General features: G+C 38.3%; 1 protein-coding gene across 31 annotated transcripts in view; it reads left to right on the forward strand.

Moving 5' to 3' along the window:
- LOC123746409 (myoferlin) overlaps nucleotides 1–24,888 on the forward strand; it is a 234,415-nt gene that overhangs the window by 126,619 nt on the left and 82,908 nt on the right. For all 31 annotated transcript variants that reach the window (XM_045727937.2, XM_069314781.1, XM_069314789.1 and 28 more), the window contains 10 exons: nucleotides 872–1,088; nucleotides 5,482–5,558; nucleotides 5,971–6,188; nucleotides 6,478–6,662; nucleotides 9,498–9,609; nucleotides 11,727–11,851; nucleotides 15,524–15,713; nucleotides 16,145–16,304; nucleotides 21,315–21,451; nucleotides 23,598–23,761. In XM_045727937.2, the coding sequence (XP_045583893.2) occupies nucleotides 872–1,088; nucleotides 5,482–5,558; nucleotides 5,971–6,188; nucleotides 6,478–6,662; nucleotides 9,498–9,609; nucleotides 11,727–11,851; nucleotides 15,524–15,713; nucleotides 16,145–16,304; nucleotides 21,315–21,451; nucleotides 23,598–23,761 (1,585 nt within the window). The remainder of the gene's footprint in view (nucleotides 1–871; nucleotides 1,089–5,481; nucleotides 5,559–5,970; nucleotides 6,189–6,477; nucleotides 6,663–9,497; nucleotides 9,610–11,726; nucleotides 11,852–15,523; nucleotides 15,714–16,144; nucleotides 16,305–21,314; nucleotides 21,452–23,597; nucleotides 23,762–24,888) is intronic.

The raw sequence follows: 24,888 nt of genomic DNA on the forward strand, positions 1-24,888 counted from the left end.
AGTCTATGGGCCAACTAAAGAATTTTCATTCTTATAAGAGAACTTCATTTTATCAACGTAGTCTTCTGTCATGGTGGTAGTAAGCACATCATTCACTGGCCCCAAACTTTGGGTGCGGAAAAGTTTTATAGAATTTCTTGTCGCTCAACTTCAGGAACTCCTCTTCTGTAAACACCACTTCATTTTTTGTCTTAATATTGTATGATATTGAAGAATGATATTGAACATCATACTTATTGCCAAGCAGAGCGTTCTTATGCTGAAGAACAGACTGATAATGTTAGGAGGCAGATCTGGTGAATAGGGGTAGGCTGACTCCTAGAGAAGGTCAGCTGTTGGGCTAGAAGGTCTTTGAAAAAACTAAATGTTTTTTTGTCCCCTAACATGGGAAAATCATTTGGTATATCATATCAAGGTTTCTGGCCAAGATTAAGCTACCCGCACAGTCACCCATCCAGTACTGGCTCTCACATGACTGTCATGTGCACACAGTTGACTTCATTCTCGACTCACAAGTGGGGAACCTGGGTTCGATTCTTGGGCAAGAAAAAAATAGTTAGGCATGTTTCTTTTCACCTAATGCCTTTGTTCACCTAGCAGTAAATAGGTACCTAAGAATTACACAACTGTTGAGGAGTTGCATCCTGGGGAGAGTCAATAGTTTGACATTGGGGGGGAAAGGGGGACTTCGATTCAGCTCTTAAATTAAAATATGTATGTACACAGGCTTCCTGTCCTGCAGAAAACTAATTATATTTATCAAATACCAATTTTATAAAGTATAATTTTCACAAGAAATACAAATAACTAAATAATAGCTTTAAATACATTCCTGTTCTCTTCAACATCTATCACTCTATTCCTCCTACAGTGGATGCTGGGACAATGCAGACTCTGAAGGAAGTACTTGGCATAGGGAAAGCTTCCAAAGAGCTGGTAGACCCTTATCTAATGGCCAGTTATGCGGGTCGAGAGGTCCAGACGAAGATACTCTACACCAATGAGAATCCAGAGTTCCGCCAGAAGCTTTACATGGGCTTCCTTTTCCCTTCCATGTGTAATGTTATCAAGATCACTCTTATGGATTGGTAGGTTCTTTATTTTCCCTTTCTTGTGTATTGTTATCAAGATCACTCTATGGATTGATATGTCATTACAATACTCTTCTCTTCCAATTGTTATATTATAATATATTATAATAATGTTTATTTAGGGAAAAATTACATACAAAATGAGTCAAAAGAAGAATGATGGATTTCTAGAGAGAAAGTATATACACATCGCCTAAAGCCACTAATGCACACAGTGTTTCGGCATGATGTTATCATGATCTCTCTTATTTTAAGTTGACCTAAGGATTGGTATAACCTTCTTGTAATAATAAAATTTTGACTGTATGCAGTGAGTTAGTCCTTTGCTAATGAACATTCTTTTCTCTCTTACTTCAGTCAGAATAATCAGCATGTTTAGCAAAAGCTTTGATAGAACAGAAACCTTGCTGTAGTTTAGAATTGATAATTCCAATGTCTGTTCTACTGATATTGAACTATATAGCAAATTAATTTGAACCAAGAAATGCAGTACTCTATGTTTAATGTGATAATTGTTTAAAATACTTCTAGGTTTCAAAAGAAAAGTTTTCTTAATATCCGATTACAGTATTAATAAAGTGCGTGCATGTTCATATTATATACACATATATATTTATATGCATATATATATATATATATATATATATATATATATATATATATATATATATATATATATATATATATATATATATATATATATATATATATATATATGTCGTACCTAATAGCCAGAATGCACTTTTTGGCCTACTATGCAAGGCCCAATTTGCCTAATAAGCCAAGTTGTCCTGAAATAATATATTTTCTCTAATTTTTTTCTTATGAAATGATAAATCTACCCATTTCATTATGTATGAGGTCAATTTTTTTTTTATTGGAGTTAAAATTAACGTAGATATATGACCGAACCTAACCAACCCTACCTAACCTAACCTAACCTATCTATAGGTTAGGTTAGGTTAGGTAGCCGAAAAAGTTAGGTTAGGTTAGGTTAGGTAGGTTAGGTAGTCGAAAAAACATTAATTCATGAAAACTTGGCTTATTAGGCAAATCGGGCCTTGCATAGTAGGCTGATAAGTGTGTTCTGGCTACTAGGTACGACATATATATATATATATATATATATATATATATATATATATATATATATATATATATATATATATATATATATATATATATATATATATATATATATATATATATATATGTCGTACCTAGTAGCCAGAATGCACTTCTCAGCCTACTATGCAAGGCCCAATTTGCCTAATAAGCCAAGTTTTCATGAATTATTTGTTTTTCGACTACCTAACCTACCTAACCTAACCTAACATTTTCGGCTACCTAACCTAACCTAAACTATAAAGATAGGTTAGGTTAGGTTAGGTAGGGGTTGGTTAGGTTCGGTCATATATCTACGTTAATTTTAACTCCAATAAAAAAAAAGTGACCTCATACATAATGAAATGTGTAGCTTTATCATTTCATAAGAAAAAAATTAGAGAAAATATATTAATTCAGGAAAACTTGGCTTATTAGGCAAATCGGGTCTTGAATAGTAGGCCGAGAAGTGCGTTCTGGCTACTAGGTACGACATATATATATATATATATATATATATATATATATATATATATATATATATATATATATATATATATATATATATATATATATGTCTTACCTAGTAGCCAGAACGCACTTCTCAGCCTAATATGCAAGGCCCGATTTGCCTAATAAGCCAAGTTTTCATGAATTAATTGTTTTTCGACTACCTAACCTACCTAACCTAACCTAACCTAACTTTTTCGGGTACCTAACCTAACCTAACCTATAAAGATAGGTTAGGTTAGGTAGGGTTGGTTAGGTTTGGTCATATATCTACGTTAATTTTAACTCCAATAAAAAAAAATGACCTCATACATAATGAAATGGGTAGCTTTATCATTTCATAAGAAAAAAATTAGAGAAAATATAATAATTCAGGATAACTTGGCTTATTAGGCAAATTTGGCCTTGCATAGTAAGCTGAGAAGTGCATTCTGGCTACTAGGTACGACATATATATATATATATAGTCTTTCGCCCATATATATAAATATATATATATATATATATATATATATATATATATATATATATATATATATATATATATATATATATATTATTAAATATGACCGAAAAAGTAAGATTAATAATTCTAACACGAATTTTCTCAATCTTTCGTACATTTCGCTTCACTGTTGGAGGTAAATCAAAAATCAATTCTCCAAAATTCATTTTTATTTCTAGTCTGACGCGACACGGGCGCGTTTCGTAAAACTTATTACATTTTCAAAGACTTTAGTTCACAAATACACAACTGAATAGAACTTACGCATCTCCGATTTTATATCTACATTTGAGTGAGGTGGAAGGGGTGATGTGGCATTAACACAAGACAGAACAAAATGTGGTGAACTGAACAAATGAACAAAATGTCTTAAGACATCATAAGAAGGAAAGTGAAAAGCCATGCAACCTCTGAAGAGACAACTAACACAACACCTATACCCCCTATTAGACTATTTTACAGGAACTTCTTTTCCACAGCTCATAAAACGGAGGAAAGGGTCCTGAAAGATATTGTTAATAGAAATGTTATCCCTACAGACAAAAATCAGAGGATACAACTGACGATTTACTATAAAACCAGAAAAACGGCCAGCCTACTCATGAGAAACTCTCCAGACACAAAACAGAACGCTTTAAAAGAGACTAACGTCGTCTATGCCTTCAAATGCCCTCTTGGGGACTGTAAGCTCCAAAAAACCCAGTATATAGGCAAGACAACAACATCTCTTTCTAGGCGTTTAACGATGCATAAGCAACAGGGCTCCATTAAGGAACATATAATCTCTTCCCACAACCAAACCATCGCCAGAGAAATCCTAGTAAACAACACAGAAATCATCGATAGATACAGCGATAGCAGGCGGCTTGACGTTTGCGAGGCACTACACATCAAGAAGTCAACACCAGCAATCAACAGCCAATTATTGCACAACTATATTCTACCCACCTCAAGACTCCGCTCCAATATAGAAGCATCAAGAAATATGGACCAATAGGCTTTCTACAAACACTTCTATTCAATATCCATTGTATCGTGTTCTGTCTTGTGTTGATGAAATTAATACCCTATTAATACTCTTGTTCTGTCTTGTGTTGATGAAATTAATACCCTATTAATACCACATTTTGTTCTGTCTTGTGTTAATGCCACATCACCCCTTCCACCTCACTCAAATGTAGATATAAAATCGGAGATGCGTAAGTTCTATTCAGTTGTGTATTTGTGAACTAAAGTCTTTGAAAATGTAATAAGTTTTACGAAACGCGCTCGTGTCGCGTCAGACTATAAATAAAAATGAATTTTGGAGAATTGATTTTTGATTTACCTCCAACAGTGAAGCGAAATGTACGAAAGATTGAGAAAATTCGTGTTAGAATTATTAATCTTACTTTTTCGGTCATATTTAATAATATATGTCTACAGGAAAGACTGCTACCAAAATATACTTATATATATATATATATATATATATATATATATATATATATATATATATATATATATATATATATATATATATATATATATATATATATATATATATATATATATATATATATATATATATATATATATATATATATATATATATATATATATATATATATATATATATATATATATATATATATATATATATATATATATATATATATATATATATATATATATATATATATATATATATATATATATATATATATATATATATATATATATATATATATATATATATATATATATATATATATATATATATATATATATATATATATATATACATACATATATATATACATACATACATACATACATACATACATACATACATACATACATACATATACATACATACATACATACATACATATACATACATACATACATACATATACATACACATACATACATACATATACAAATTCCAGATGAGCCACAGAGACATTAGATAGAATTTATTCAGTGTCAAAGTAGTTAATAAATGGAATGCATTAGGCAGTGATGTGGTGGAGGCGGACTCCATTCACAGTTTCAAATATAGATTTGATGGAGCCCAATAGGCTCCAGAATCTGTACACCAGCTGATTGACAGTTGAGAGGTGGGACCAAAGAGCCAAAGCTCAACCCCTGCTAGCACAACTAGGCGAGTACATACATACACACACAAGCTTTCTGTCCCCAACAAAATGAATAATTAAAAGTATGGTAAAGTTCTCTTAATATCTGAGTAATACTGTACTGTATGTATAAAGTGATGACTGATTTCAGGGATCGCGTAGGTGAAGATGACATCATTGGAACAGCTACCATCCCCGTGTCAGCCATTTCAGCACCTGGTGATGATGGTCAGTATCTCTTCAAGGCTACTTACTGTATGTCACTTTCTTTGATCATGGTTCTATTTGTAATGGTCACCAGTCATCTGGTTCTTTAGAACTCTCCTTCCATTGTTCCAGTACATTTAGAGCATGTAAAATAACCAGATCTTTTAATAAGCATAATAATAACATAACATAATAATTTATATGTACAATATACATTGGAACATGTTACAATGGTTTATTAGTAGGTACATCAATTATTTATTGCATAAAACCTTTAATAGCTGCTTCCTGTCTTGAGCAATACCACATCCTGCACGCAGTTTGCGCTTGATCTCCACATCCCAACACAATAGTCCACAAAATAATATAATGGAAACTCATTTAGAATACCTGAATGAAAATTATTATTTGAATTCCCTGTCTTGTAACTCAGGTTATCTGCCTACCTTCGGTCCAACGTGGGTGAGTGTGTACGGGGCACGCCGAGAATGGGAGCTCCTGGATAGCGATGATGCCGAGAAGATGAATGAAGGCCATGAAGAAGGTTGTGCGTATAGAGGGAGAGTCTTGCTGGCTCTCCACACACAAGTCGGATCGTATCCCCCGTCGCCCACTACGGCTCTTGACAATGATGAATTTAACAGAGTCATGGTATGGAGAGTCCTAGGGATAGTCTTTATGTAATTAATGATATTTGAGGTGAAAAGAAATATGTTAATGGAGGTTAGAGTTGTAAGACAAACTTCTTTACTGTTTTATTGCCCAAAGCAGTCTGCTCAATTTGTTTTTTTGTATAAAATACAAAATTCTAGTTATAGCCCTTCATAAAAATTCTGAAGTATAAATAATAATAAAATGTACTATTGTACTAATTTACAGTATATGTACTAATAAAATGTATTATATTTATATTTGAGAAATGCATTTTTACTTTTTCCAGAGGTACCGTGGCACTCGGAAATTTGTCCTCAAGTGCCAACTTAGTGGTGCCTGGCACTTTGAAGCCGCTGGAAAACCACTGGAAGTGGAGGTTTCCATTGGTAATTTTGGTAACAAGCTGGAGAACTCCATGATGCCCTCACCCTCCTCCACACATCCGTCTAACCCGGTCTTTGATGGCTGCAAGTGAGTGCTGTTGCACACTGCATGATTGCTCAGTATTCTCATGAACTTTTTAGTGATCATGAGGATAACCCAAAAAGGAACGATTGGGTGGACCTTTGATAAGCCACTGGCTTCCTGTCCCAGTAGAGACCACTGGAGGTATGGTGGCCCTTAGGTAAATAAAACAGAAGCTAACAATAATAGTAGAATAGCAGTAGGTATGTTGTCACTATGGTACAAGGTAGAACAGTCACCAGAGTTAACACTTGTGGCCAGCAATGGGAACACTGATAACTGATTTACTGTAGAGAGGGGCAGTTTCTATAGTGGCATGTGGAGCCATGGAAAGAGTGCCGTGATCTGGTGCTGACCTTACATACTGCCTTTTGCAGGATTATATTCCACTAGATCATATAAATGTTCAGTATCAGGTCCTCTCTTTAATTTGCACTCTGAGAAATGCTTTACAAGGTGCAGACCTTTGAATACAGTTGTGTGGCAGGGCAGTTACTGTAAGTCCTGTACTCCTCCTTTCCTTCCATTGGGCAAGGCATCAGAGTTTAGAGATCTTGCAATTGAAATAGGCTCTCCTTGTCCACCTTGTCTATTCTGCTCAGTATCTTGAATATAGTGATCACATCCCCCCTCTCTGTTTGTTCTCTAAGGTTATAAGATTGAGTTTCCTCATGCTATCCTCATAATTGAGTTATTTTAATTTTGGTACTAGTCCAGTTGCAAGCCTCTATATTTTTTCAAGTTTACTTTAACTTTTATTGTTTCTTATAGTTGCATTTTCCTCATAGTGTAATTTCCTACAAGTCTTCATCTTCTTTTTTCATGTTCATTATCTTACACTTGTTTGAAATTAATTCCAACAGAGATTTATTTGCTCACTCCTGAAGCTTATCAATGTTTTCCTACAGCACTATGGTCCTCATTTTTGTTTTCAGTTCTTATTTTCCTCATTAGCTTTGCTTAACACTATTGCACTCGGGGAACTCTTATATTGTCCATAATTTTTCTCCCTATGCCGAGCAGTGGACTCGTGCTTGTGTCCATCATTTTAAAATATTTATTAAAAATTTAAATTTTATCCGATCAATCTGGGAGTGGTTTCAAAATTAGTGCCTTTAAATTGTGCACAATTTGATACAATAATGATGATGTAGCCTGACAATTGAGATCAGAACACTTTAAAGATTATAAATACTTTTGTAGTCCAAATTTTAAAATATTTGTTAAAATTTCATTTATTATGCTATTACAGTATTATGGGACTAGTTTTAAAATATGTGCCTTTATAGTGCGAACAATTTGATACCAAAATGAAAGACGTAACACGAAAATTGATGTTATCAAACTGAACGAGTATACACATTAGGATGCGGTGCGCCAATTGGTGCTTGTTCACGGGTAACTGTTGGCCGAATTTAGGCTTTGCTGCGGAGAGTCACGCCAGGCTTTTGGACATTATATGCATATACACCTGCAGGGAATTTAATTGCGAACATAATGATACCAAAACGAACGACGTAGCACAGGAATTAAGGTGAAAAAACTGAAACGAGTATTCACATTTTACTGAATGTGCGCGCTCAAGGGTAACTTTGGCTGACTTTAGGCTTTGCTGTGGGGAGTCATGCTGAGCTTTTGGACATTATATGCATATACACCTGTAGGGAATTCTAATGGGAACACAATGATACCAATACGAATGACGTAGCATGAGAATTAAGGTGAGAAAACTGAAACGAGTACACACATTTCGGTGTCACCGCACGTTCGACCGCAAGCTCGCCTGCACCACTGGGAGCATGACATCAAAGTCTGCGGCGTGCACACTCCGCTCGCGAAAGTGTTATACAAACATTTTTATTTATGAACTTACCTCATTGGTGGGTTGTTAATGTAAATTTAAAGAGCAATGATCTTTGGACATAACCCTGGGGGACTCCCACTTTCTATTTTCCAGTTTGACATATCCTCTCTAACTCTGAACCTTTGTTTCCTCTCAGTCGGATACTCCCTCAACCAGTATAGTGTCTTGATGACCAAACCACTCACCAGGAGATGAAGAGACAATGACGTTTCGATCTGTCCTGGACCATTATCAAGTCAATTTCACAATCGACATGTAATGGTCCAGGACAGACCAAAACGTCATCAACTCATCTTCTGGTGTGTGGTTTGGTCATCATATCTTCAGCCAAGTTATTGTGACTCATTGACAGTATTGTGTCTTTGTTATTCTGGCTTCTCTTTCATCTTGTGTATTAGTCTTTCGTGAGGAATTGTACCATTAGATTTCTGCCAGTCTAGGAAGATGCAGTCTACATTTGATCTGGAGGATCCCCAAGTACAGCCCCTAATATCTGTATTATTACCTACGTCATTGAAGGGTGTCCAGGGACATTGCTGCTAAGTAATGCACACTGCTTCTTGTTGTCGGTCAGTTTGCAGGCTTCAAACAGGGCCTTAGCCTGTGCAACTCCTGCTTCTGAGTTATTCGTGTGGTATGCTAGTATCCAGATAGCTGTAACCATGTAACAAAAGTGTAGCCCATTTTTTATTTAATATTGTAATCAAGTCTTGGTTTTATAATTTAATGATCAATGAGAAGAACCAGATAATGTTATAATAAAATGCCGATTTGAATTGAATTAGCACAAGCAGAAGGTACAATGTTGATATAGTACAAGCTAGAATAGACACTGGAAACAACACATGGGGACACTGCTAGCTGATCTTTGTATATACTGTATGACTTTTTATCTAATAGTCTTTATCTATGACTATTTAACTAATATGGAAACTGTAGAAGAGTATCTAATTCTTTGATGGGTATCTCCCTGGCAGGTACTATTTTCTGCCATGGTCAGGAGCAGAGCCCTTTGTCACCGTCCACTGTGAGTACGAGGATGTAACCCACCGCCTTCACTGTGTCAACCACATCACTGCCATCATTACAGTTAGTATTTCACTAAGAGTTATGAAAGGTGTTTTTAGGAGCTTAAAAATCACAGTATTTCAAATGATTTCTACATTGAATGTACAGTATTTGAGAGGTGGATATTTTCATTAGTTGGAGTGCTTCCCTTTAATAGCTACCCACTGCGTCTGCCAAGCCTTTAGGAAATGCATCAGGCCTCTGAGGCCCATTTGAGGCTACTGGGAGCTAGGATAAGACTCTGGCTCTTTCATCAGACAAGAGAAGCTTGGGGGATCAGAGATCAACCCAAAATGATGGAAACAATCCACCAGAAAGTATAAAAGCATTAAAATAAGCAGTAGTTTGAAGGAAGTTAATAACCTTGAGGAAAACTAAGACAATCATTTATTGCTGTGGGGAAAACACCCCTTCCTTAATGTGCTCAACTGCTGTTAGCCCAGATTGCACCTCTCTACTGGGTCCACGTATTCTGGTTGCAGCTCAAATGACCAACCACTTGGTTTACCACAACGGGTGCGTAGTGGTAAAGCATTCGCCCGGTGCTTCGTGAGCACTGTGGCCTGGATTTATATCCTGGCTGGGGAGGATTGACTGTGTATCAGTCATTAACTGTAGCCTCTGTTCACCCAGTAGTGAATGGGTACCTGGTTGTTTAACAATTTGGCAAGTCGTTTTCTGTGGAGGAATTACAATTAAGTATCTGCCCAAAACACTGTGTGCCAGTGGCTTTACAATGTAAGAACTCTTGTGTGTATATATTATATATATAAATAAATAAATATAACTCGCCTCCCTCTTTGGCACTGTTGGGTTTGGAAGCTTCATATTCTTCTCCAGAAGCAGGGTTTCTGTAACTTTTGGCCTGGTCTTTGTTTTCAGCTAAGAATTAGACCTCTTCCTTTAGAGGAGTTATTGGTCATTGACACCTGGCTAGTTTGCTCAGTTGAGAATGCATCATGTGCTCCATCTTGAAGCCATAGTGCACCATTATTTATATGCGACTTATGTTGTTCAATTTGACACTTTGTTAACCTGGTCTCGCATGTTCCATGTTCCAAGTCCTCTCTCTCAGGTTATGTGCAATGTTGTCCAGTTTAGCCAGCTGGAGGTTTATCATCACTTATGTTTTGTGGGAGGTTTGCTGCTTTGTCAGTGTATCTTGCCACTATGTCCACAGCAATTATCTGGGTATAGGGCTTCTGGCAGTTCAAGAGTTTGTTGATCTGGCCCTACGTGGGGAATAGTTCTCAGTTTTGTTGACTTTGTGGGGTTCTTGGATGTTTGGCACAGAATGGATGATGTTCTGCTCCATGCCCTTTTCTCTTGTCATTTGCCACAGCTAAGCCCAGTCCATCTTTTCTGTTTAACTGTATTAATCTTTTATGTCCCTTGTAAAAAAAAGACCTTGCATCTTCTGATGAAATGCCATTGTGAGTTAGGCACTCAGTAGCTTCTCACATCCACCCTATTACCTTCTTTCCCGTGAAAGTTTGGGGGAGGTGAGGGTTCTTTTATGGGTAGCTTGTGAATGAGATGCCATATTGGTGGGTATCCTGGATTACCCGAGCTGCCATCTGGAGGCAATCAGGCACGATATAGATAAACACTTGTTGCCTCAGAGTAAAGGTCTTATTTTGTTTTTCTCAAGCATACTAATTTCCTTAAAAGTAGTTGCTACTTGAGATGCATTTATACTTTCAGGTGGGGATTTTGTGGGGAAGCCTCTTTGTGGCTCCCTGAAACTATCTCACTGAGATGGCCTCCCACTACTTAGATACATTGGTCATAGGAGTCTTGTTTGCCCCACCAGGGACCAGAACTAGAACCTCGATTTCTCACAGAGGTGTAGCGTGCAGGGAATTGTTAGGATCAACATGATTGTAACAATCCTCTGATTGTTACAGTTGTTGCAAGGGGAACTTTGAGTTCTCTGATCTCTAAGCTTCCCTTGTCTCATAAAGAGAGCCAGCTTCTGGTCCTGGTTCCCCGTAGGTTCAGGTGGGTTGTGGAGGCCTGGTGCAAATCGCTGAGGCTTGACAGTCTGAATGATATACAGGAGTTCAATGAGCTACTGAGTGGTCCACTTTAAGAGGTCATTTCATTACATTTAACACGTAATTTATTTATCTTTATAGGCAGTGAAAAAGGACATACAAATCTTGAATTCTCTTCTGCGAGCTCGTCGTAATAAACAGGAGGAAGACAAGGAGGTTGAAGACTCTGTGCAGTCTTCCTTGTCTCGACTAATAGCAGCTCTCAGGTTAGTAATGTATCCTGTTTAATTGGGTCATCTTTCACTTATTAACAGTAATGTTTTACTCATTCTCTAACCTTCACTCTGCTTTATCTTTAATTTTTCTTTTGATAATGTACTCATTTTAATAATAAAATAATAGTAATAATAAAAGTAATAATAGTACAGGGTACAGTATTATTATTTTATTTGCAAGATATACAATCATATTACAGTAGTCACTTAGCAAGTAGAGTATTTGTGTATTTTATATAGTCACTAGTTATGAACAACATTTTGGCAATACCTTAAAATAATGAGTGAATGGAAGTCTGTTTGGTATTGGAATGTCAACATCTTCAGTGGGGGTGTCATTTTATGAGCCATTCTCCCTTGATAATCAAGGGTTATGAAACTATTCTTTTCTCTGCCTGTAATATATTTAGTTTTTCAGATGTTTTTATCAGGATTTATTGTAAAAATAGTTGTCTCATAAAATGGCATAATCATTAATTATTTAGTGGTAACAACTTGAAAGAATCTTAAAGGCAGTTCTTGTCAACAATTTTTCAGCTCATTTGTCTTGAAATAGTATCCTATTATGCAAACCAATAAGAGTTTCTGCCAAGAAGGTCTACTTGGACTTTTCTAAGACATTCATCAAAATTCCACATGAAAGAGTAGCCTGAAAAAATTGAAACATGTAGAATTGCTGAACAAGTACAGTATTAGAATGGATGAAATAATGGCTAAAACATAGAAAGCAAAGTGTAGAACCGAAGTAGAGTAAAACCCAACTAGAATATAATGTTTGGAGTGGAATGCCACACTGATCCATATTACCATAAAGCTTCTTCATAATCTCCATCAGTAACATTGACCTCAACATCTCAAACCACAAAATATTTGAATATGATACGAAAATTTACTGAGAGGTAAGAAGTGAAATGAAGCTGTGCAGTGTACATTACATCTGTGCAAAATGTCCTTCATGATAATCATAATATTTATTTAGTGAAAAATACATACCAGTACATACAATATGGGTAACAAGCAGAATGTTGGATAATGAAATTATATACTGTACCTAAAGTCACTAATACACACACAGTTTTGGGCATGTAATATGAATAATACTTCTGGTCTAACACTGGCAAATACTCTCCAATACAGAAAGGTGCTAAATCCTATAAATATAAATAAATAAATAAATAAATAAATAAATAAATAAATATTCAGGTAAGGTACATACATACAAGAGATTTTACAAAAATTGATGGCTTTATAGATAGAGTTAGTACATACAATGTCTAAAGCCACTATTACACAAAGTGTTTCGGGCAGGAAAAACATTAATGACTAAAACTTAATACTAATTGAGTATAAAGAATAAAATGTGTTGAGAACAAATAAAAATAAAAATAAAAAAGAGGGGAACATGGCTGAAAAAGCAGTACAAATACAATTAGGTCGACAAACAGCATTGTTTAAAAACAAACGAACAAGAGTTGACAATAGAGGGGTAAGGTAGGTTACTGGGAATTTATTAGGTAGTGCTATTATATTAACTATATGACAATAGTTAATATGCTTTTTAGTTACCATGTTTATAACACTGTCCTGATATCAACAGAAGACAAGAAACTCACTATCATAGTCAACCAATCTTTGACACCAGTTGTTTTCTGTCATTTCTGAACAGTTCAGTAACCTTTCACTTATGGATGGATACATTATGTACCTTCTACACATTTTATAAAGTGAATTCTGATTAGATATGTTGAACATGGTTCACAACCTTGAAACATAGGTTAATAATAATACTGTAATAATAATTTTTTTTTTTTTTTACACAAATGTACATATGATATATGAACAGAGGAAGATACATAAGTAAGATGAGTACATTGCACGAAGCCACTAGTATGCAGTGCATGTATTGGGCATGAGTTTTTAAGTCTCTGTTTGATCACTAAAAGATAATGACAGACTAAGGAAGATTTGTATATTCAAGTGAATTTGAGGGTGTAAGTGAGAAATTGAAGAAGTTGGGCTGATATGGTAAGGATGTGAGGAAATGGAAATTAAGTATGAGGAGCTAATAAAAGGTACAGGCATACCTCAGAATAAGAGTTTAATCCGTTCCTGGAGACGCCTCGCCTTCCGAAAACTCGCATTCCGAAGTTAATTTCCCCATAAGAAATAAAGGGAAATGAATTAATCCGTTCCTGACTACCCCAAAAACCCCACATCAAACTAAATTTTTATACCTAATTTACCTAATTCATCTAAATAAACCTACAAAACTGTGTTCCAGTTATTACTTACCTTGCTGTCGAGTGCTGTAGGCGTATGGAAGATGGTGAGGAGGGGGGAGGAGGAGAGGAGTTACTGTTTGGAAGGGGAGTCCCCTTCCATAATCACATCACATAACCCCATGCCTTGTAACACTATGGATACCACTTCTCTTTCTAAATTTTTCAAACCAACCCCTGCTTGCCTTAAACTCTTTCTTATCTGCATCACTCGTTGCAGGGGTATTCTTTAGAAGGTCTCCGTGCAACACCCTGGCTTTCTCACAAATAATGGCCTCCGAAACACTATCACCCCTCAACTCCTTGTCGTGTATCCAAATTAATAACAACTTTTCCACTTCTTCAAGTATTTGTGGTCTTTGTGCCGTTAATGTTCTTACTCCTTTTGCCACTTTAGCACCCATAATCTTATTTTTCTTCTTAAGTATAGTGCATATTGTTGATGTGGCTTTGTTGTACTGCCTACAAAGTTCAACAACACGTGTACCGTTCTCATGCTTCCGAATGATCTCTTGTTTCTCCTCTATTGTCATCCTCACATGAGCTTTCTGGCCTTTATCCTTACCACTGGCTTTCTTGGGACCCATGGTGAGATATATAATAACAAATTGTATAGACAAATCACCAAAAATCCAACAAAACACTGAAAATCCGCGAGAAGAATTGATGTGGGGGTAGTCACTGAGCGCGAGACAATAATAAACTGAGGGGCGGAGGGGCGACGAACGCGCTAGGTCGGCTGTACGCGTATCAACAAACTCGCGTCCAAACTCGCCTCCCGAAGTAACCCTCGCCTTCTGAGACAAATTTTTGGAGTAAATACACCTCGCCTTCCGAAAATCTCGCATACAGGGACAATCGCATTCCGAGGTACCACTGTAGTAGAAAACAAGACTTAAGTGGCAGCCATCTGATTTACCTGATTTTACCTGAGGGCCACTAACCCTAGTGGCCTCGACAAGGACAGGCAGGGTTAGGACAAAAGAGGACCTTCAACCGGCTTGTCGAAGGTCCTCCCATTTGTCTTGATCTTTTACAGACAGATTTATATAACTTAACACAGTTTTGGTATGTATGGCTTCAGTGGGTAGGCATTTTCATGGGGTTTATAACCCTGTGGGTGAAAAAGCATCTCCTGTTCTCTGTCCTACATTGTGGTTTGTTGAGTTTGAAACCGTTGATCGTTATTGTGTTACATCTAACCTTTTGAAGAAATTGACCAGATCAGCATCCTATCTATATAGGAGTGGATAGTTGCCATGTTTGTATATGTCATCTTATTAAGAGAACTTTACACTGATTTCTTGCAGAAACATTGTAATATTCTCCTTCCTATCGAGTTTGTATTGGACAAATTCCTTTCATATCAACATATTATTTTCAGCATGAGCTTACCCGAAGTAAATCCAGTCCGTCACGTTGAGACTTCACTTGATCGGCACCTGAGAGATCGCCGGCGTCTGGAATTGGACAAGCTGAAGGATGCCATAGGAAAGGTGGATGGCTCAAATCCTCAGCAGGTCATAGTAGAGCTGGAGTCTGCAGTGGAAAGACTGGAGATCTTGGCACAAGAGGTAAAAGATTTTGATAGGTCAGCATCTATTCTGCATATGCCAGTGTTCATTTTATGATCTTATCAGTGATTTGAACTGTACCACGGAAGACTATGAGTTCTCAAGAGTCCCAGCCTCATTAGGTATCATTGAATTTTATTGAAAATAATATTAATAGTTCAGCTTTACCCATTTTCAGAGCAATTTTTAATATAATCTTTGCCTCCCTAATGACTTGTATTATTTGAAATATAACTACATACAGTTCATAATTATAATGAATGTAGAGCCTCAAAAAGAATGCAGGATAGTTTCCATGCTATTACTATTTCCAGTCTTTTTTTTATTTCCTGCTAGAGGATGTGAAATTTTTTTATACATATTTATATTATAATTCTTCAAGTTTTAATTTACCAAGAGATACAATGTGTTGTTTGTGGTGTTGTTAACAGCCTCAGAGCAGCATGCCTGATGTGTTCCTCTGGCTCATGAGCGGCACCAGGCGTTTGGCATACATCAGAATTCCCGTCCACTCCGTCTTGTTTGCCCACGAGCCCACCTCACAAGGAGAACTGGCCGGCAAGTTCCACACATACAACCTCAGGTACCCAGGTGAGCTGCAAGTCTTGGTTGTATCTAATTTCTTATTCATTAATCTTGATTTTTATCTCTCATTTTCTCACAGTTGCTAAATTACAGCCCAGAAATTTGAAGAACTTGTTCTTTGACTCAATGGAGATTCTGGCTAATGGTTCCACCATTGATGTCAGATTTGTTATGTAATGTTTACATAGGTTTTTAGATGGAAATTGTTCATCATGTACACCTGTATATTTGACAGTAGCACAACATGACACTGCCACTGACATCATGCCCTGTATGCTGGTCTATATGACAGTAGCACAACATGGCACTTTCACTGACATCATGCCCTGTATGCTGGTCTATATGACAGTAACACAACATGACACTGCCACTGACATCATGCCCTGTATGCTGGTCTATATGACAGTAGCACAACATGGCACTTTCACTGACATCATGCCCTGTATGCCTGTCTATATGACAGTAGCACAACATGACACTTTCACTGACATCATGCCCTGTATGCTGGTCTATATGACAGTAGCACAACATGACACTTTCACTGACATCATGCCCTGTATGCCTGTCTATATGACAGTAGCACAACATGGCACTTCCACTGACATCATGCCCTGTATGCCTGTCTATATGACAGTAGCACAACATGGCACTTCCACTGACATCATGCCCTGTATGCCTGTCTATATGACAGTAACACAACATGGCACTTCCACTGACATCATGCCCTGTATGCTGGTCTATATGACAGTAACACAACATGGCACTTCCACTGACATAATGCCCTGTATGCTGGTCTATATGACAGTAGCACAACATGACACTTTCACTGACATCATGCCCTGTATGCTGGTCTATATGACAGTAGCACAACATGACACTGCCACTGACATAATGCCCTGTATGCTGGTCTATATGACAGTAGCACAACATGACACTGTTACTGACATCATGCCCTGTATGCTGGTCTATATGACAGTAGCACAACATGACACTTCCACTGACATCATGCCCTGTATGCTGGTCTATATGACAGTAGCACAACATGACACTGCCACTGACATCATGCCCTGTATGCTGATCTATATGACAGTAGCACAACATGACACTGTTACTGACATCATGCCCTGTATGCTGATCTATATGACAGTAGCACAACATGACACTTTCACTGACATCATGCCCTGTATGCTGGTCTATATGACAGTAGCACAACATGGCACTTTCACTGACATCATGCCCTGTATGCCTGTCTATATGACAGTAGCACAACATGGCACTTCCACTGACATCATGCCCTGTATGCTGGTCTATATGACAGTAGCACAACATGGCACTTCCACTGACATCATGCCCTGTATGCTGGTCTATATGACAGTAGCACAACATGACACTTTCACTGACATCATGCCCTGTATGCCTGTCTATATGACAGTAGCACAACATGGCACTTCCACTGACATCATGCCCTGTATGCCTGTCTATATGACAGTAGCACAACATGGCACTGCCACTGACATAATGCCCTGTATGCTGGTCTATATGACAGTAGCACAACATGGCACTTCCACTGACATAATGCCCTGTATGCTGGTCTATATGACAGTAACAAGACACTACCGCCACTGACATCATGCCCTGTATGCTGGTCTATATGACAGTAGCACAACATGACACTTCCACTGACATCATGCCCTGTATGCTGGTCTATATGACAGTAGCAAGACACTACCGCCACTGACATCATGCCCTGAATGCGTGTGAACACGGCCATACCATATCTGTGTTGTGTTCTTACATTTATTAACTATATTCCGTACTGTTATTCGTGACATAGCTATGCATGTAATAATAATATAAATTGTCATCCACACTTCCATGGAAATAAACATTTCATTCACCCGGGCTCTTATGAGACTTGAACCTTGGACCCAACGCAGGATAGTGGCTGAGTGGATAGAGCTTCTGCCTGACACTCGTGAGGTCCATGGTTCACGTCTCCTAGAGCCCAGGTGAATGAAATAATATTTCATTCACCTGGGTGAAAGAGGTGAATATTTCATTCACCTATTTCATTTCATTCATCTATTACTAATTTTATTTAAAAAATATACCAGTGTATGTATAATTAAAGTTTAATTACTGTAATTATTACAGAAAATGCATATTTAATAACTTCACAAAGACATGAGCATTTTGTGTATAACTTGAAATAATTCAATTAAATAATTTATAGGTTTAATGGGGTTAACATTTAGTCCTTGAGTTGCTCAGGGCTATTTGGCAATTGTCACCCACAGGCGCATAACAACAACAACAACAACAAAACTTCTTTTAAACCTGTTAATCTGTGTTCTCTGATCATGGGAAAAATAATAAAAAAAAAATCGTAAGTGGCATATTTTGCCCGCTATAGGGCGGGGAAGTCTGGCAAAAAACAGGCGCCGACTCATCATGCGTCCCAGGCGGTCTGCTCCGCCCCAGCTGTCAGGCAGGAGTGGCCACAAAGAGATAAATAACTAATTATTTCAATGTGTCTGACTGAGTTTTCTTTTTTTTTTTTTTTTGCTGTAATAATATTCAATAGTGTGTAGTGTGATATATTTATATAATAAAATGTGTGCATATTTATGGTGTGCATATTTTTTATTCAATTATTATGTTCATCAAACAATGAACAAATACTTTGTCGGTTATTACACTATATACACAGGTTATATATAAGTATCTGCATGTTTTTGTTCACCATAATGAACCACAAAGTTGGCATTATGAGTCAAAAAGCAATGAGGAGTGACCGCCATACACCAGCCAGCCACTCGCTGCCACTCAACTCCCTCAACACCTCACTCGCCCACATTCTCCTCCCACCATACTGTTTTTGCTTTTATTCATTTTATATACAGACGTTATAGATAAGTATCTACATGTTTTGTTCACCACAACTGCACAACCAAGCTGATATAGTTAGTTCAGGCACTAAAAGATGTCGTTACACAAAGTCAGCTGGCAGCTGCCTCCCTCACACGTTCAAGGTCAGACGCACTAAAATTTCTCCCCCAACAATACTGTTTGTGGTGTTATTACTCTATATATACACATTATATACAAGTATTTACATGTTTTGTTCATCATAACTGTTCAACTAAGCCAGTATAGTGCCCAAAGAACATAGTGGCCACCCCTACCAACATGACAAATCAAGCAGATGTCGCCATCTCCCTCACCAAAATGGCTTCTTTCCCCACACTCCTTTTGCTGTTATTACACTATATATACATGTTATATATAAGTATCTGCATTTGTGTTCACCATAACGAACCACTAAGTTGGTATGCTGAGTGGAAGTGGCAGTGGCAGCCCGCCACTGGCTGTCACTTTCTCCCTCCCTCACCTCACCTGACTTGCCACCATTCTCCTCCCACCATACTGTTTTTGCTTCTATATACAAATGTTATATATAAGTATCTTCATGTTTTGTTCACCATAGCCAACAACTAAGCTGGTATAGTGAGTCCAGACAGTAAAAGGTGGTCACACAGAGTCAGCAGACAACGCTACCTCCCTCCCCACCAAGATTACTCCTCCCACTACAGCGCTAATTATCACAACAATCCTGCTATTATCAGAATCCTGGTCATTTTTATCACAGTCAAGGGTCTTCTGTAATACTATCACCACTAAATAATAGCATGAACATATATATTATGGCATTTTTAAGCGATGCTGTGGTCACAAGCTGAACAACAGTGCTGTGAGCTCATGCTACGTGCGCCAGCCTTGGTGGCTCATCAGTACCGAGGCCCTAACACCCGGGAATGTGGCCCACGATTTTTTTTTTTAATGGCATCTGTTTACAAGAACCCTGATGGTGTGGTGAACCCTGTGTATCCGTGGGCTGTTTAAATTTTGCGTAGTACTCCATCGCATCATATGACGTGATGCGCAATTTATTGCAAGTTACTCAACTCTTCATATGACGTGTTGCGCAGTTTAAGGGTTAGTACTAAACGAAAAGTAAGCCGAAATATATGAATACTTCAAGAAAATGCATCAACTAATACTGTCCTTGCCTAGTTGTGCTTATGGGGGGTTGAGCTTTGGCTCTTTGGTCCTGCCTCTCAACTGTCAATCAACTGTTGTACACATTCTTGAGCCTGTTGCACTCACATTGCATCGCACACATATTGTATATACATTTTAAGTGATACTTAATGATGAAAGATATAAACTACTTTATTATAGAATCTGTAGTTTCAGAAGCAGTTCAGATATGGTATTTAATATTTACAATAACAGCAAAACACAAAATTGACTCATTTTGGATGAAGAAATTTAAGTGAAATTTGTTCTGTGATGCCAATTAGATATTTCATAGTTTCTATTTTAAACTGGTTGGAAGACATATGGCTTTTAATCTCATTTGGGGAGTCATTTCACATTTTGGGGCCCTCGATTTGCATTACATTTCTGTCTTGGTCGAGTTTCACTCTTGGAATATCAAATATATACCGGTATTTGTTTCTCGTGTGGTGCCCATGGATTCTGTTATAGCCTTCTAGGAAGCATTTCAGGTCAGGATGAGTTTTACAATTCAGAGTTTTATAGAAAGAGTATACTTGAGAGTGTGAGAGGTGACTTGATATTTAACATATGAAAGGATTTCTCTAAAGAAGCTAAATGCTGTCTGGATTGGAGTTTGCTATTACAGTATTCTAATTGCTGATTTATGTTAAGTAATAAAAGGCCACAAGTAATTTTAGGTTGCAGAGCCCCAGAAACAGATACCATAGATGAGATTTGGATAGATGAGTGAATAATAGTGTTACTAGGGCAGTGCGAGGTATGTAGTATTGAGTTTCAGAGGGAATGCCTACTGTCTTACAAAACCTTTTTATATATTTTGTACTGTATATGGCAGAAGAAAAGGCCATACAATGGCATATAATCTCATAACATTTTTGCATGTGAGATGATAACTGTTCTGTTTATTTAATTAGTATTTGACCTTATTTACAGATGATGAGAACAAGTGGAGTGTGGGTGGTGTTGTGCGAGCTTCCGTGTGGTTCGGCCGTGAAGAGGACAGCCGTGCCTGGTGGGATGCTCACCCAGATGTCCAGTTGACTGTCTATGCTGAGAGCTATGAAAATCAGGTTAGTGAATGATGACAATTATTATGGAAATAATAATAATAATACATAATAACAATTATTGTTACACAGAGAAATCATAGTAATGTGATTTATGAATGAGAAAATCCACAGGTACCATGATGAGGATACAAACCTATACACTGGTAATTCCTGGACACATGCTCTAGACGACTAGGCCATGACATGGTCAAAAGATTGTGTATCGAAAGTGGGGGCATCAGTAGGTAGAATTACTGGACGACAGAGCTAGAGTGCATGGAGGGGAAGGGAGGAATTGTGTGAAATCCTGGTTCAGCTTCAGTGGAAGCCTTGGGAATCCACATGGGTTCAGCAGAACCCAAGGTTGCAATTCTTTTGACCATGTTGTCGCGTAGTCGTCCAGAGCGTGCGTCTGGGAATACCCAACGCATAGGTTCGAGTCCTCATCATGGCTGCTATTATTAATATTATTATTATTTATTATTAATAATAATAAATAATATTTACAGAATACATATATATATTGTATGCTCACATACATTACCATTAGCCCATTCCCCACTTTCATGGAGAGCCATTAGTTCAGAAAATAATAAAGAAACATTATGTAATTTTATTTATTTTTACATATACAAGAAGGTACAGTACAATGGTTATTTCAGTACATCAGCATAGATTTTCATCATTAAATGATATATTCTTGCAAGGCCACTAACACTGCAGTGGAGTCCAAAACTGTCAGTAGTTTCCAAGCATCATATGACAGAGTACCAGGAAGACCCGACACCATGAGCGTAGCTCTCATCCTCTAACTTTACTTAGGTAATTACACAGGGCTTCAGGGAAGTCTTAAATTTACAAAAAGTTAGCAGCGAATATAAAGTTACAAGGTGAACAGTCAATCTTAAACCAAACAAAATACAACTAGTGACTGATGACAATGACAAATTGGATTACTTTGAGAGGTAACATTATTATTGTATATAACATTTGTAATAGGGTAAGGTGGTGATAATGAGAAATTATACCAAGTTATATTTTGGGATAGAAAATTTTCAGGTGGGTTAGTAGCACTAGGTGGGTACTATGGTGAGAGAAATTAGGTACTTCATCAGTTTACTTTTGAGTAAAGTACAGATTGAGCAATTTTTATTGCATTAGGAAGGGAGTTCTATATATTGGGTCCCTTTCTGTGGGGAGCCCCTTCGGCTTCCTGGAGCTATCAGGCTAATGTCTGTGATATTAGACCGGGGCATTAGTCTAAGGGGTTTGACCTACCAGGGACCACGAGCCAAAACCTGGCCCCTTCAGAGATGTTGCAAGGAGCAATAGTCCTGGAAAACCCCCCTGTGGTTGGGGGGGGGGTTTCCTTGTCTGCCATCGACTGGGGCTAGACACCCAGAAAAGTAGGCATAACAAAACAAACCCCACATGGTAAGAAAATTACAACTAAAAACCGAAAAGAGCTGTAGAACTCGGTCCAATCACAAGGATACAAGCAAACAAGCAAACATCACACTCCACTGCCACGTCGTTCGTCCGCACAGCCCTTCCCCTTCCCGCACCGGCTACCCAGCACTCCAGTTCATTAACGACGCTATCTCCCTCCCTCCCACAGCAATACTACTTCCACACAGCGCTAATTATCACAACAGTCCTGCTATTATCACAATCCTGGTTATTTTCATCACAGTCATGGGTCATTTGTAATATTGTCATCTCTAAATAATAGCAGTTACATATTTATTTTGACATTTTTTGTCGATGCTGTGGTCACAAGCTGAACAGCAATGCTGTTAGCTCATGCTGCGTGCGCCAGCCTTGGTTGCTCCAACAGGACTGTGGCTCTCACTTCGGAGAATATTGCTCACGATTTTTTTTAAACATAACGTCCGTTTACAAAAGTCCTGAGGAAGCTAATGTGAACCCCGTGAAGCCACGGGCCATTTGAATCGTGCCTGAAACCCTATGGCGAATATATACACCATGTGCACCATGGGACATGTTACTCATGGCGTATATATACGCCATGCGCAGTTTAAGGGATAAGGCTTTGTAAGTGAGCACAAGAGTGTGTGAAATGAGTGTATGATTAGCATGTACAGTAAGTACTAATGCAATTGCTGGCATAAATTTAAAAAACAAAATGTGTGTTTTGTGTTGGCAGGTTATATCTATGCCTGGGAGTGGTAAATGGGTGGACAGCGGTGTACTGATGACTCGGCCCAAATTCTCCGATGCTGATGGTCGTCTGAGTCTTCCTCGTGATGCCTTCATTTCCCCCGAGGGATGGACCTTCCAGGGGGAGTGGTTTATTGACCCTGACCCCAGGTAAGCAATTAGTTTCCAAGATCACATTGTATCCAGTGTGAATCAGAACTTCCCCACTTACCTCCAAAATCTGGATGACATATGATTATGAGCCTTCTATAGTTCAAACAATTGGGATCATACAATTCAGAAAAAATAATCCGGGTGTTAGGATGAGTAAGCTTTTCCTGTTTTTTTTTTGCTGTTTTGCACTAAATGTTTGGGGTTTTCATTTCAAATAATTAAAAAATTATATAACTTTTTCTGGGAAGACCTACTCAGTTGCTTACTAAGTGCTGGTCCAGCCAAGTCTTATGGAGACTTGTGGTTGTCTGCAGTAGGTTTGTGCCCCATGATGTTGGCCTCTGTGGTTGTCTGCAGTAGGTTTGTGCCCCATGATGTTGGCCTCTGTGGCTGGCTGCAGTAGGTTTGTGCCCCATGATGTTGGCCTCTGTGGTTGGCTGCAGTAGGTTTGTGCCCCATGATGTTGGCCTCTGTGGCTGGCTGCAGTAGGTTTGTGCCCCATGATGTTGGCCTCTGTGGCTGGCTGCAGTAGGTTTGTGCCCCATGATGTTGGCCTCTGTGGCTGGCTGCAGTAGGTTTGTGCCCCATGATGTTGGCCTCTGTGGCTGGCTGCAGTAGGTTTGTGCCCCATGATGTTGGCCTCTGTGGTTGGCTGCAGTAGGTTTGTGCCCCATGATGTTGGCCTCTGTGGCTGGCTGCAGTAGGTTTGTGCCCCATGATGTTGGCCTCTGTGGCTGGCTGCAGTAGGTTTGTGCCCCATGATGGTGGCCTCTGTGGCTGGCTGCAGTAGGTTTGTGCCCCATGATGTTGGCCTCTGTGGCTGGCTGCAGTAGGTTTGTGCCCCATGATGTTGGCCTCTGTGGCTGGCTGCAGTAGGTTTGTGCCCCATGATGTTGGCCTCTGTGGTTGTCTGCAGTAGGTTTGTGCCCCATGATGTTGGCCTCTGTGGCTGGCTGCAGTAGGTTTGTGCCCCATGATGTTGGCCTCTGTGGCTGGCTGCAGTAGGTTTGTGCCCCATGATGTTGGCCTCTGTGGCTGGCTGCAGTAGGTTTGTGCCCCATGATGTTGGCCTCTGTGGCTGGCTGCAGTAGGTTTGTGCCCCATGATGTTGGCCTCTGTGGCTG

This window comes from Procambarus clarkii, chromosome 80, assembly GCF_040958095.1.
Source record: "Procambarus clarkii isolate CNS0578487 chromosome 80, FALCON_Pclarkii_2.0, whole genome shotgun sequence".
Lineage (NCBI taxonomy): Eukaryota > Metazoa > Arthropoda > Malacostraca > Decapoda > Cambaridae > Procambarus > Procambarus clarkii.